The 12,038-nt window shown below is 53.4% G+C and overlaps 1 protein-coding gene across 1 annotated transcript in view; it reads left to right on the top strand.

Annotated features, from left to right (window-relative positions):
* Positions 1-12,038, top strand: part of LOC144732119 (glutamate dehydrogenase, mitochondrial-like) — a 39,661-nt gene extending 27,623 nt beyond the window's left edge. Inside the window, exons 4-13 of the mRNA XM_078613410.1 lie at positions 1,604-1,667; positions 2,895-2,989; positions 4,267-4,446; positions 5,845-5,982; positions 7,382-7,519; positions 8,675-8,755; positions 9,076-9,199; positions 9,828-9,919; positions 11,029-11,091; positions 11,588-12,038. Of these exons, the coding sequence (XP_078469536.1) occupies positions 1,604-1,667; positions 2,895-2,989; positions 4,267-4,446; positions 5,845-5,982; positions 7,382-7,519; positions 8,675-8,755; positions 9,076-9,199; positions 9,828-9,919; positions 11,029-11,091; positions 11,588-11,704 (1,092 nt within the window). The 3' untranslated portion in view covers positions 11,705-12,038. The remainder of the gene's footprint in view (positions 1-1,603; positions 1,668-2,894; positions 2,990-4,266; positions 4,447-5,844; positions 5,983-7,381; positions 7,520-8,674; positions 8,756-9,075; positions 9,200-9,827; positions 9,920-11,028; positions 11,092-11,587) is intronic.

Raw genomic sequence — 12,038 nt, 5'->3', positions numbered from 1 at the left:
CGCCACGGGACGCAGATGGCCCACTGCTTTGCTAGAGGCCTCTGGCATGCCGATGAAACCCACAAGTTGCTAAGACTGTTCTATGATCACTCGAGCTACGCGTACGAGCCTTGCCCACGAGCCCTGCCCAATTCACCGTCCTCGCACCGAGTGCACTCTCGCTTTTTCTATTTTTATTTATTTTTATTTTACCGGGTAAGGCCAACTGAGCTGTATTTTTTTATACATTTTTATTTAATATTTGATTATGTTTTATTTTTATTATTTTATTATTTCCCTTCTACGTGACTTTACCGAAAGAACCAAGAAGATGAGCTTTATACCTTATTTTCAGAAGAAACCTCGCCGCCAACAATAGCTCAACAAAGTGGCTGATCACGTGGACATTTATAGCAGCCGAATACTCTAAACGCATGTTTCTAAATTGTGGAGGGAAAAAAAAACGGAGGATCTGGAGAAAAAGCCACATGACCAGGAGGGGAATGTGCAGACTCAATATCGAGGCATTCTCAGTCCGGATCAAACCCTCGACCTCCTGTATACCAGGTGAGGTAATTAACATCTTGCCATCGTGGCGCCCCAGCAGTGGGGAGGAGTAGCGCGCGTTCTAACCGCCTGTCCCACCACGCTCATTGCCAGGTGCTGCACGTGCACAGCTGGTTCAGCGAGGCTCGCGAGATACAATAATAAGCACTGTCAGCCTGGCTGGGCTCGTATTTCAGTGGCCATCGCCCCTCTCTTACCGCTCTCTCGGCCATCACGTCTGTTTCTTTCTGTCTTGTTTCTCAGCAAAACGGCATTTTACATATTTGTGAAATTGTGTTTGATTGCCATCTTGAGTGCCTCCTTGTTTAATTGCAGTCCCATCTCTCTGTGCAATTTTTCAGTTTGTGTAGTCTACCACTTTGTGTCTTTAATAGAAAGTCGCTCTCTGCCCGTTCTCTGCCCTCTCAATGCTCTTTGTTTTTCACATTTAAGGTTGCATTAAATTCCAACGCGTGACGATAACGGAGTAATTTTGTCAGCGACGCAATCTTCATTTTTGACCGGAAGTATTTCTGGGAAAAGTCTTACTCGTAACTATTTCTGACAAAAAGATTTCCTCGGAAAATCTTGTAAATGTTACGTTTTATTTTTTACCAACTCAAGTTGCCCTTCAAATTGAGTGAGGTCCTCTGTCTCTCTGGCCTCACTCACAGGCTCCATGGTGGCGAGATGTTAACTCCCTCGCCTGGTATACAGGAGGTCGAGAGTTCAATCCCGACCCTGACGGCTGCTGTACATTTAGAGTTTGCATGTCCTCTCTTTGTGGTCGCGTGGATTTTTCTCCGGGTCCTTCGGTTTTTCCTTCCACATTTAGAATCGACGTGCACTTTTGAGTATTTGGATGCTATACACGGCCACATGATGAGCCACTTTATTAAGCTATCATTTGTGGCCAGGTCGCTGCTGAAAAGAAGTTTTAAAACTCGCTGGGCCTTACCTGGTAAGCAAAACAAAAAGTGTAGTTTGTCGTGTGCATGCGGTTGTGTGGTGTGGCCGTGTCGTTTCTGGTGGCCCATTCTGACACTAATCCCCGCGTTGTTTCCTGTCGTTGCTCCAGGACAACGAGCTGGAGAAGATCACAAGGCGGTTCACCGTGGAACTCGCCAAGAAGGGCTTCATAGGTGATGCAGCCACCCCTGTGCACCGAGCCCACGAGTTTGAGACCAAATATCCCAGAGTCAAATTTGGTTTTGCCCTTCTCACTTCGCTGAATTCCACCGCCCGAAGGGGGTTTCAGAAGTAGTTCTGCGATGTTTGCTTCCGCGTACCGTTTCCTTTCACGTGGCCGTGCGCTGCCCTGGGCGAGTTCCGAGTGGCCGCTTTGCCTCGTCGCGACATCGCGCACTGGGAATTAAATTCGGGATTAACAAAAAAACCCTCGCAATCCCTGGGGTGTAATAGGGGTGTAGCGACGCGTAGAATTACGTGTGTACGTATGTATCTTTAGCTTCTTTTGCATGGTCCGTAGCTAACGGTGCTAATCGAAGGTACGGTGGAAGGACAACAAAATCGGTATCGCCGAGTTGATCGCACGTTGTGTGATCAACTGGGTTGACATCACCCCCTCCAGTGACCTAGGGGCGAGGTCATTCACCGCAATGCGAAACGAAAATTTGATTCCTTGTCATAATCCTTGTTTTTGTTTATCATTAAACAAGAGCCCGGTACACAGCGCGAGCGACTGGGTGAGGGGGGTTGGAGGGTAGTACAGATGTTCCAGGGGAAAGTGGTTGGCCGCTCGCTGCCCTCCTACTCGAGTAGACGGCAATGAGCCGGAACGTCGTCTTTTTATGGGAGGGGAAGACGGAGGAAGGGGGGCAGGGGAAATTTTATTCTTAAATCTTTACATCGAACCGCCGGCAGTTCACCCACGTAGCTTGCGAGGTACTGGTGGGTTGCGGTGTAAAGTGGCATCGTTGCCCCAGGACTCGGGGCAGACGTGTCCTGAGCATTACTACCCACGTGGTACCACAGAGCCATGTACTGAACTAGCAAGCACTGGTTTCCCTCGTTCTATGCGGGTCCGGTTTGTGCGATTTTGCACTGAATATGCAGCTAAGCCATTTCTACCCAAAATTCGCTATAATGAGGTTTGGATTTACTCCGCATGCGGCTATGTGGTCGGATGTATGACCAACATTGTGTGTGTACTGTGCGTGCTACTCGGCAGGCAGCCATCACCTCGTGTGATTACACTTTCTGCGCGCTTTTTGGAATGCATCTACTACTACCGCATAGAGCGAGGGGATACCTGTAATCAAGCAACCCTGGTTCCTCCCTATCACCCCTTCCCCTTCGTCTCCTCCTCCTCATCTTCATCCTCCTTCATCCTCTGCTTGGCACCGCAGGTCCGGGCATCGATGTTCCGGCGCCGGACATGAGCACGGGGGAGCGCGAGATGTCCTGGATTGCCGACACGTACGCCAACACCATGGGGCACAACGTACGTAACCTGGGAGCAGCGAGAGTCATGCCACGGTTGCTGGTTCTTAAGGACGCCCACCCTGTTGTTGGTGACCGGAGTTTGATTCCCGGCCATGGCTCACGTCACTGGCGAGTGATCCTGGACGCTCCCCCTCCCCCCCCCCCCCCCGCTTGAGCGATGTGCAGGGAGCAGTGTGGTGGAGGGCCGCACGGCGAGTCCTCGCTTCATGCGTTCGTTGTAGCAGCAGCAGGAGATGCCTTCCTGAAAACGCGTTGAACAAGCAATTGCTGCTACTGAATTACCCTTGCGCTGTAAAATTAGCCTGCAGCCATCCCATGGTGGAAGAAACTGAGATGACGGTGTGCTGCCGCGTACTGTATCGCTCGGCCTACTGTACCGTACCGCTCGGCCGCGTGGCTCAAGAAAGTAGTTTGTCATCGACTGCTCAAAAGCCGCGTTATAACGGTGTGTGTGTACCGCATTATAACGGTGCGTTTTCTGCATTCTTCGAAACTTTTCCCGACCTAGAAGAAGCGTGCTTATGGCGAAAACGCGTCACGTGAGCGTGTGTTAAGCGAGGACTTGCTGGAGAATGAGATGTTTGGGGTGCGGGCAAGTCCGTTGAGGGTCTGGAATGAAGACTGTTGGCACCATTTACGTAAAAAAAATCGTGGTTTGCTGAACACAGGCCCAAAGGCCCGAATCGCCGAGGGTCCAGCAACAAACGGCACCGGCAAAGGTGGATTGGATGAAAATGACTACGTTCCTTGAATTGAGTAAGGTTCAATCTTGATTCGAAGCTTTTGTGACTGCAGGAATCCATACTGTTTGGTTCTTTTGGTAAAGTCACGTAGGTAGAAATAAAATAAAACAAATCGGGACGTTTCGATCGCAACACAAGTTGTTTTTTGCTGCGGTTGCCCCACCTGATGACGATTGCTTGTGTTGAGATCGAAACGTCGCGATTTGTTTTATTTTATTTCTACCCACGTGACTTTACCGAAAGAACCAAAGAGTATTGAGTGAGGTTATCATGAGAATACTGAAATCGGGTCCATAGGAGAGAATTTCAAAGTGGAACCGGGTATGAGAGAAGAAGCAGAACGGGAAAGTGTTGACATCCAGTGTGGTGGGGTAGGTGGGCCAGTTGGCGAGCGTGTTGTTGTGACCTGCGTGTCGGACGATTGCGGCCGAGGAGGGTGGTGCTAGCCGATATTAAACGCGCGAAGCCTCCGCGTCTGCGTCTGCGCATCACCAACGAACGCGGCTCCGTGCACGCGTGCGCGTCCTTGCAGAACATCAACGCGCACGCGTGCGTCACGGGGAAGCCCATCAGCCAGGGCGGCATCCACGGCCGCATCTCGGCCACGGGCCGCGGCGTCTTCCACGGCATCGAGAACTTCATCAACGAGGCGACGTTCATGAGCTCCGTGGGCCTGACGCCCGGCTTCAAGGGCAAGACCTTCGCTGTGCAGGTCGGTACGCTCCGCTCGCTCGCCCAACTTCCCATCAACTCGGCACACCTAGATCTTCCACCTACTAAGCCGACACATTTGTAAGTTCCCTAGCCCTGCTGCCTGACCACCTCCTTGCAAAACGCACTCGCCCGTCCGCTCGTCCACCCAATCTGCCGCATTTCTCTTGCTCGCCCCACCATCTTCTTCGCATTTCTCTTACTCGCCCACGCGCCTCGCCCCTTTTCCAAACACGTGGATTGTCAAGTATTTTATGCAGGGCCACTCTTGTAAGTGTCCATAATTGGACACAGAATGGACAAATGTGGTTGCTTTTTGTTTCGGCGGAGGGGGGGATGCGGTGTTTCTTTTTGGTAACGCCTTCCACTTAACCTTCGTTCCCTCCCTGACGCCGGCCACGGAGGCTGCACTTGCGAGGCAGCTCTTTAAAAAGCTGCCCTTTGCGAAGCTGCAAAGGCCAGGCACTTGGATGGCCACGAACCCCTTGGGGAAAATGAACTGGGAGGAGGGGGGGGAAGGGACTAGGAGGTCAAAGCCCAACGATTCCCCATGGCTAAATTTGTCTCTCCTGCCTCCATCCTTGCTTTGAGTTCTCCTAGCAGCTAGAATGAGTGTGTGGCTTGCCGTGTGTGGCTTGCCGTGTGTGGCTTGCCGTGTGTGGCTTGCCGTGTGTGGCTTGCCGTGTGTGGCTTGCCGTGTGTGGCTTGCCGTGTGTGGCTTGCCGTGTGTGGCTTGCCGTGTGTGGCTTGCCGTGTGTGGCTTGCCGTGTGTGGCTTGCCGTGTGTGGCTTGCCGTGTGTGGCTTGCCGTGTGTGGCTTGCCGTGTGTGGCTTGCCGTGTGTGGCTTGCCGTGTAGGCCCGGGGGTTATTGGATTGGTACCGATGACCGGTACCAGGGCTGTCAAGATTGGCCTCTATGGAAGAGATTAATAACGGACGCTGCTGGATAGTTGGATGCAGTCGCCCTCCTACAACAGCGGAGGGCAGAAGAGTGACAACTCACAACAATGAGTGAAGCACCAGGTGGCTAAAACACTGAAAGTTGACACAGTAGGGGGCACGGGTGGTGACTGCCATTCATCACAGTCGGTCAACCCACGGCACCGGGGTGTGTCCCGTGACTTTCTGCCCGGCACAAGTGCCTTGGTGATGTCACCGGCATTTTAGTGGCGAATGGATGACGGCTGTTGTCGGTGTGTCTCTGCGTGAGTACCTGTTGTTATGGTGTGGAGTAAACATCGCCACGAGAAAGACAAAGGCGGCCGGGCGTGGTGCTGGCCACCCACCCCCTCGTGTGTCACGGTGCCGGCTTTCGTCGGTGCTACTCGCTAACGGCACTTGCCCCAAACGTTTGTTGAGGCCCCACGGTGCGGGTCCTTTGTCTTTGCGTGTCGGCCAGGGTTTCGGTAACGTGGGCATGCACTCGATGCGGTACCTGACCCGAAACGACGCCATCTGCGTTGGCGTCGGAGAGATAGACGGCAGCATCTACAACCCCGAGGGCATCGACCCCAAGGCGCTGGAGGAGTACAAGCTGGTGAGGCGCTTGACGCGAGCAAAGGACACAAAGGTCCCCCGCATAGCCTCTACCAGGCCGACGGGGCAGGTGCCGTTTAATTTGTTCGTGACGCGGAGTTGGCAAAGGAGCCGTCGTGCCAATGTTGGGGGGGGGGGGGGGGGTGTGACCACGGTGGGAGGAGGGGGTGACCACGGTGGGAGGAGGAGGTGACCACGGTGGGAGGAGGGGGTGACCACGGTGGGAGGAGGGGGTGACCACGGTGGGAGGAGGGGGTGACCACGGTGGGAGGAGGGGGTGACCACGGTGGGAGGAGGGGGTGACCACGGTGGGAGGAGGGGGTGACCACGGTGGGGGGGGGGACCACGGTGGGGGGAGGGGGTGACCATGGTGGGAGGAGGGGGGGTGACCACGGTGGGGGGGGGGAGGGTGACCACGGTGGGGGGCGCCATTCCTTTTTGAGGGTCGCAGTTGTCACTTGGAGTGTCCACCGCTATTTTCTGGCGGTTGCGCATCAGGACTGGGCGACGTCCACAAAAGTGACAGCCGACTCGAGCTAAGCTCTCGATCTCTCGGAGACGGGTCGCAGATGCTACGGTGACGTTTCTGACGAAGGCGAACCGCCGCCGGATGTCAAGTGCCGTCGGCGAGCGCCGACAACGGAGGGCGGCACGGCGCGCGAGGGAGAGAGAGCGGTGTGACTGGACCACCACACCCGACTCTCTTTCGTCTCCCCAAATTCAATGCCCATTTAAGGCAGAGTCTACCTCGGGCAGAGTCTACCTCGGGCAGAGTCTACCTCGGGCAGAGTCTACCTCGGGCAGAGTCTACCTCGGGCAGAGTCTACCTCGGGCAGAGTCTACCTCGGGCAGAGTCTACCTCGGGCAGAGTCTACCTCGGGCTATTTTGCAGCAGGCGCTGTGGGCTGCTGCTGATCCTGCGGCTAGAGGGGGTTAATTGTTGAGAGGTTTTGTCGGGACATTGAGGTGCTTGGCCAATTCCGTTTTATTCATGGGAGTTCGGCTCCATCGGGGAGGGAGCTGGAGATGCCCGGAGGACACCCACCGTGGGGATAACGCTCAAAGCTCCACGAAAGAAAACGTAGTAAACTGAACTCATCATTTAACACCGTGGCATTAACGGGAAGATATCTCATTGGTGACGTTTCGGGCAACGTGCTTGCGCACCACGACCCGACGCAGCGTTGTTGGAAATGTGATAGCGCCGTACAGATGAATTTGCGCGCTCGCCCGTTGGACCGCCGGGAGTAGATTCGTCCAATTTTTCTGATCCGGTGCCGTGCGCGCGCGTGCGTGTGTGCGTGTGCGTGTGTGTGCGTGCGTTGTGTGTGTGTGCGTGTGTGTGCGTGCGTGTGTGTGTGTGCGTGCTGCTGGTCCGGGCCGGCTCTTTGTGAGCGCAGCAGCACGGCACGATCGTCGGGTTCCCCGGTGCGAAGCCGTACGAGGGCAGCATCCTGGAGGCGCCGTGCGACATCCTCATCCCGGCCGCGGGGGAGAAGCAGCTCACCAAGCACAACGCTCACCGTGTCAAAGCCAAGGTGATGAACGCATCCCGTACCCGAGAGACAAAGATTCCCCGTGTAGCCTGAAACAGACGGTTGGGGCAAGTGCTGCTAGAGGGCACAAATGCGGAAGCCTATGCACACGTGGTCGTGCACATGCGTACAAATACAAATATCCCGTATGAAGCACGATAGGCTGTTGCCATAAGTTCTATTTGGGACCACAGATGCAAATACACACACACACACGTGTGCACACAAAGACACGTACGCAGTTATACGCACGCAACAACAACCGGCATTTTCCAGAGTGGCGGTGACGTCGCCATGGCGCTTGTGCCAGGCTATGTGCACCTAAAGGCCACGTGAAGTGTCGTATACGCACACGTACACAATCGTGCACCCCGTTCGTACACGTGGCGTAGTGGTGGCACGCTCGCCGCTAGAGGCTCACGGTTTCGAATCCAGCAGCAGCGGCTTTGAATAACCCTGCGGTGTTTATTAACTATTAAGCAAATACCACAAGCAGTCTGATTCGTAGTGGATGTTAAAGATCCCCGTGACGTCATTCGAGAGTTGGGACATTGCGTGCAGGCGTCTTTGTACCAAATGTGAAAGATAACGGCGCAAATTCCACGGCAGCAGCAGCAATCGTTGCCACCTACTGCGAAAACTCCAGCAGTGGATTGATCATACTCTTGGTTTTTTCGGTAAAGTCACGTAGGTAATAAATGAAATAAAAATTTATACAAATAGAATAATAAAAATCACGACGTTTCGGAGGCAACACAAGTCTCCGTCATCAGGTGGGACCGTCACAGCCAGATTTGCTGTATCAAGTGAGGCAGGGATTCCAAGATGCAAGTTCTGCCTCACTTGATACAGCAAATCTGGCTGTGACGGTCCCACCTGATGACGGAGACTTGTGTTGCCTCCGAAACGTCGTGATTTTTATTATTTTATTTTTATTAATTTTAATTTCATTTTTTACCTACGTGACTTTACCGAAAAAACTAAGATATTGAATCCTTGCAGTCACGAAAGCTTCAAATCTAGAATTAAGTGGATTGATCGTCACTGACGATGATGATGACGACGAAGGCAGGCGCAGTGCATAATGCTGCCAGCCCCACTCGTGCCCGACCCTGTGCACGTGAACTCTAACCTCCACCCCCCCCCCACCCCTTGTAGATTATCGCAGAGGGAGCCAACGGACCAACCACCCCGCTCGCTGACGAGATCTTCAAGGAGAAGAACGTTCTCGTGATCCCGGTGAGTGGTGGTGGCGACGCGCGTGATGGCAGAGAGGCCGAGGGAGGGCGGCAGTGTTTTTGTGCATTCTGGGAAAGCGGCCGTGCTTCTTACGGGTGGCCCGGTGTGCGACGGGGGAGCGAGCGGTGGCGAGCGAGGGGAGATGAGACTTGGGTTGTGATGAAGTTTAACGATTGTCCGTTTCATGTTGCTCAGCATTTTATGTCCGATCATTTATGCGCTATGCAAGAGGGCCTTTGCCTGAAACGTTGCCCACGATGTTTTTTCTTTAAGCGGTGTTAATGTAGGCTACAATGGGGGGTCTCTGTCTTTGTGTTCAGGACCTGTACCTGAATGCAGGCGGTGTGACGGTCTCCTACTTCGAGTGGCTCAAGAACCTGAACCACGTGAGCTACGGGCGGCTCACCTTCAAGTACGAGCGGGACTCCAACTATCACCTGCTGAGTAAGTGGCACCGCTCTGTACCCCACCTCGACAGCACCCCCACCACTCGCATGTAAGCAGGCCAGGGAACATGACTTTGACATTTATAACAATTCTGGCGATGGCATGACGACGATGACGATGACGATGATGACGACGACAATGATGACGACGATGACGACGACGACGATGATGATGATGATGACTACGATGATGATGATGGTGACTACGATGATGATGATGACGACGATGACGACGATGATGACGACGACGATGACGACGACGATGAGTATCGAGGGTAGGTCAAAGAGGCATTGGAGTGGCACTCGGAGGTTGGCAACTGAGGTGAACACCTAAGGGCGACGAGACTGAAACGGTGGTCCTTAAAGGATGTTTAGCAAATGGAGACCTAAAACCACGATGACTTGGTTGTGATCCTGAGACTGTGAAGAGCAGGCCTTAGAGGTCACAAACATACAACATCTACAGGTTCTGGCAGAAGGAAGGGAAGTGATGATGGTTAACACCATTGGCTTATTGAATGATTTATTTGAATATCGCTGTTGTCTTCCTTGTATCTGTAGTTCCATGTATTGATCTGACCCTCCCCCCACCACCACCATGCCCACCCTTGTGTGCGGTGTTGCAGACTCGGTGCAGGAGAGCGTGGAACGCAAGTTCGGTAAACACGGAGGGCCGATCCCGGTGGTACCATCCAGCGAGTTTCAGGCTCGCATCGCTGTGAGTTTAGCACTCTTCTCGTTGTCCCTCACCATCTCGTACTCTCTTTCTCTCTTCCCCTGCTGCCTTTTCCCGATGCGCCCATCCCTACCCCACATCCATCTGCCATGGTTCTGCCAAAGAAAATCGTAGATTCTCAACCGGGGCTTAATTTCTCGCCCTATTTTCCAGAGAGCTTCACGTCACAGATGTTTGTACAAGATCTATGTGCTGTTACATATTTAAATTTTTGAGGCCACACGGTGTAATTGACGAATGCGTGTGATTTTTGGTATCGATGTATATTTTTACATTCGTATGCCACCGGCCCACTCGTGGATGAAGGCCTGTCCCCGCGCCATGCGAGCCATTGGGTTTTCTTAACCATACTTCTCCATGCTGGTCAGTGTGGGTTGGTGAAGTGTGGCGAGGGCAGGGGACCGGTTGTGGTATCGCTCGCCGCTGATGTTTTCCGTGGCCAGGAATCAAACTCAAGTCGCCAGGATTCGTAGCGTCGCGTGCTCACCACTGCGCTACCGCTCTGTCACAGTGGCAAGATGTTAACTACCTTGCACCGTATACAGGAGGAGATTGTGGGTTCGATCCCGACCCAGGCTCCTGTTGTATATTTTGTCGCATTGCTGTTTTTCCGGGTCCTCTAGTTTTTCCACATTTAGACTAGACATGTGTTTTAGAGTTGTTAGTCGCTATAAATTTCCACATGATAAGCCACTTGGTTGAGGCAGCAATTGGTGCCAGGTTGCTTCTGAAAAAAGAGCTAAACAGCTCGGTGGGCTTCACCTGGTGAAAAAAAAATGTTCGTAGTTTTTATAGTTTATAACGTAGCTTAAAAGTGGCAACAAAAAAAATAGTTGGTTGATTAGTTATATGTGTGTGTGTATACACGCATGTGTGTTTCTAGATTTGAAGTTTTCGTGACTGCAAGGATCCATACTCTTTGGTTCTTTCGGTAAAGTCACGTAGGTGAAAACAAAATCAATAATAAAATAATAATAAAATGAAAATAACTAAATTAAATCACGACGTTTCGGAGGCAACACAAGCCTCCGTCATCAGGTGGAACAGCCACAGCACATGTGTGTTTTTATGTTGTGATTGTCTGTGTGCAGGGCGCTTCGGAAAAGGACATCGTGCATTCGGGTCTCGCCTACACCATGGAGCGCTCGGCACGGGTGAGAGAGCCCCACTCGGCACCTTGCTACTCTCGCCGCGTCCGCCAAACAAAGACGGCCGCCGCATCGCGCGCTCTCGGATGCGCTTTTGCGGCCGTCTGGAACGCTCTTGCTTCCGATATTAGGAATCTCCTGGAGCTGTGCACTTTTAAGGCCTCTAGATGGAAAAGTCATTTATTTTAGAACTGCTTTTGTGTTTCGTCTGTCCTTTCCCAGCGACTTAGCTTAACACGGTTGGCTACGTACGGTGTGAAAGAAGTTCTACGTACATTCTGTCCCGTTGCTCACTCCACACCTCACCCACGACACACCACTCGTTGACCCGCGTCGCTCGCTGCGATACTCGCTCACCACGCCGATTGGCGTTCACATCGTTCACTCGCCACGCCGCTCGCTCACTCCCCGTATCACTCGCCGCGTTGCTCACGACCACGCCGCTCACCGCACCACTCGCTCGCCGTGTCGCTCACCACGTGTTCTCCCCTCGCTCCTGCAGCAAATAATGCGCGCGGCGACGAAGTACAACCTGGGGCTGGACCTGCGCACGGCGGCGTACGTCAACTCCATTGAGAAGGTGTTCCGCGTCTACAACGAGGCTGGCCTCACCTTCTGATCGGGAAGTGACGGGGTGGGGGGGGGGGGTGTGGGGTGGTGGGGGGTCCGAGTCGTGGAATGGTGAGAACCAAGCCTGGTCGCCCTTCTGCCTGCCAGCTTGGTCCATCGCCTCCAAGGACGAAGTGTCAGGAACGACAAAAAAAATCCACAGCAACATCGTCGCCTGCGACGGTTCTGTCCAACGCAAAGAGTTCGTTCAGTCTCTCTCTCTCTCGGTGTCTCTCTCTGTCTCTCTCTCAGTCTCTCTCGGTCTCTCTGCAGCACAGCACGCGACGCTAGCGCTCGTTCGGCACAGCGGCGGGCGCCGCGATCACCGACGGCGGTGACGCGGC

Source organism: Lampetra planeri, chromosome 41 (genome assembly GCF_965212315.1).
Source record: "Lampetra planeri chromosome 41, kcLamPlan1.2.h2, whole genome shotgun sequence".
In the NCBI taxonomy this organism is placed as follows: domain Eukaryota; kingdom Metazoa; phylum Chordata; class Hyperoartia; order Petromyzontiformes; family Petromyzontidae; genus Lampetra; species Lampetra planeri.
This window is presented reverse-complemented; position numbering and strand designations above follow the sequence as displayed.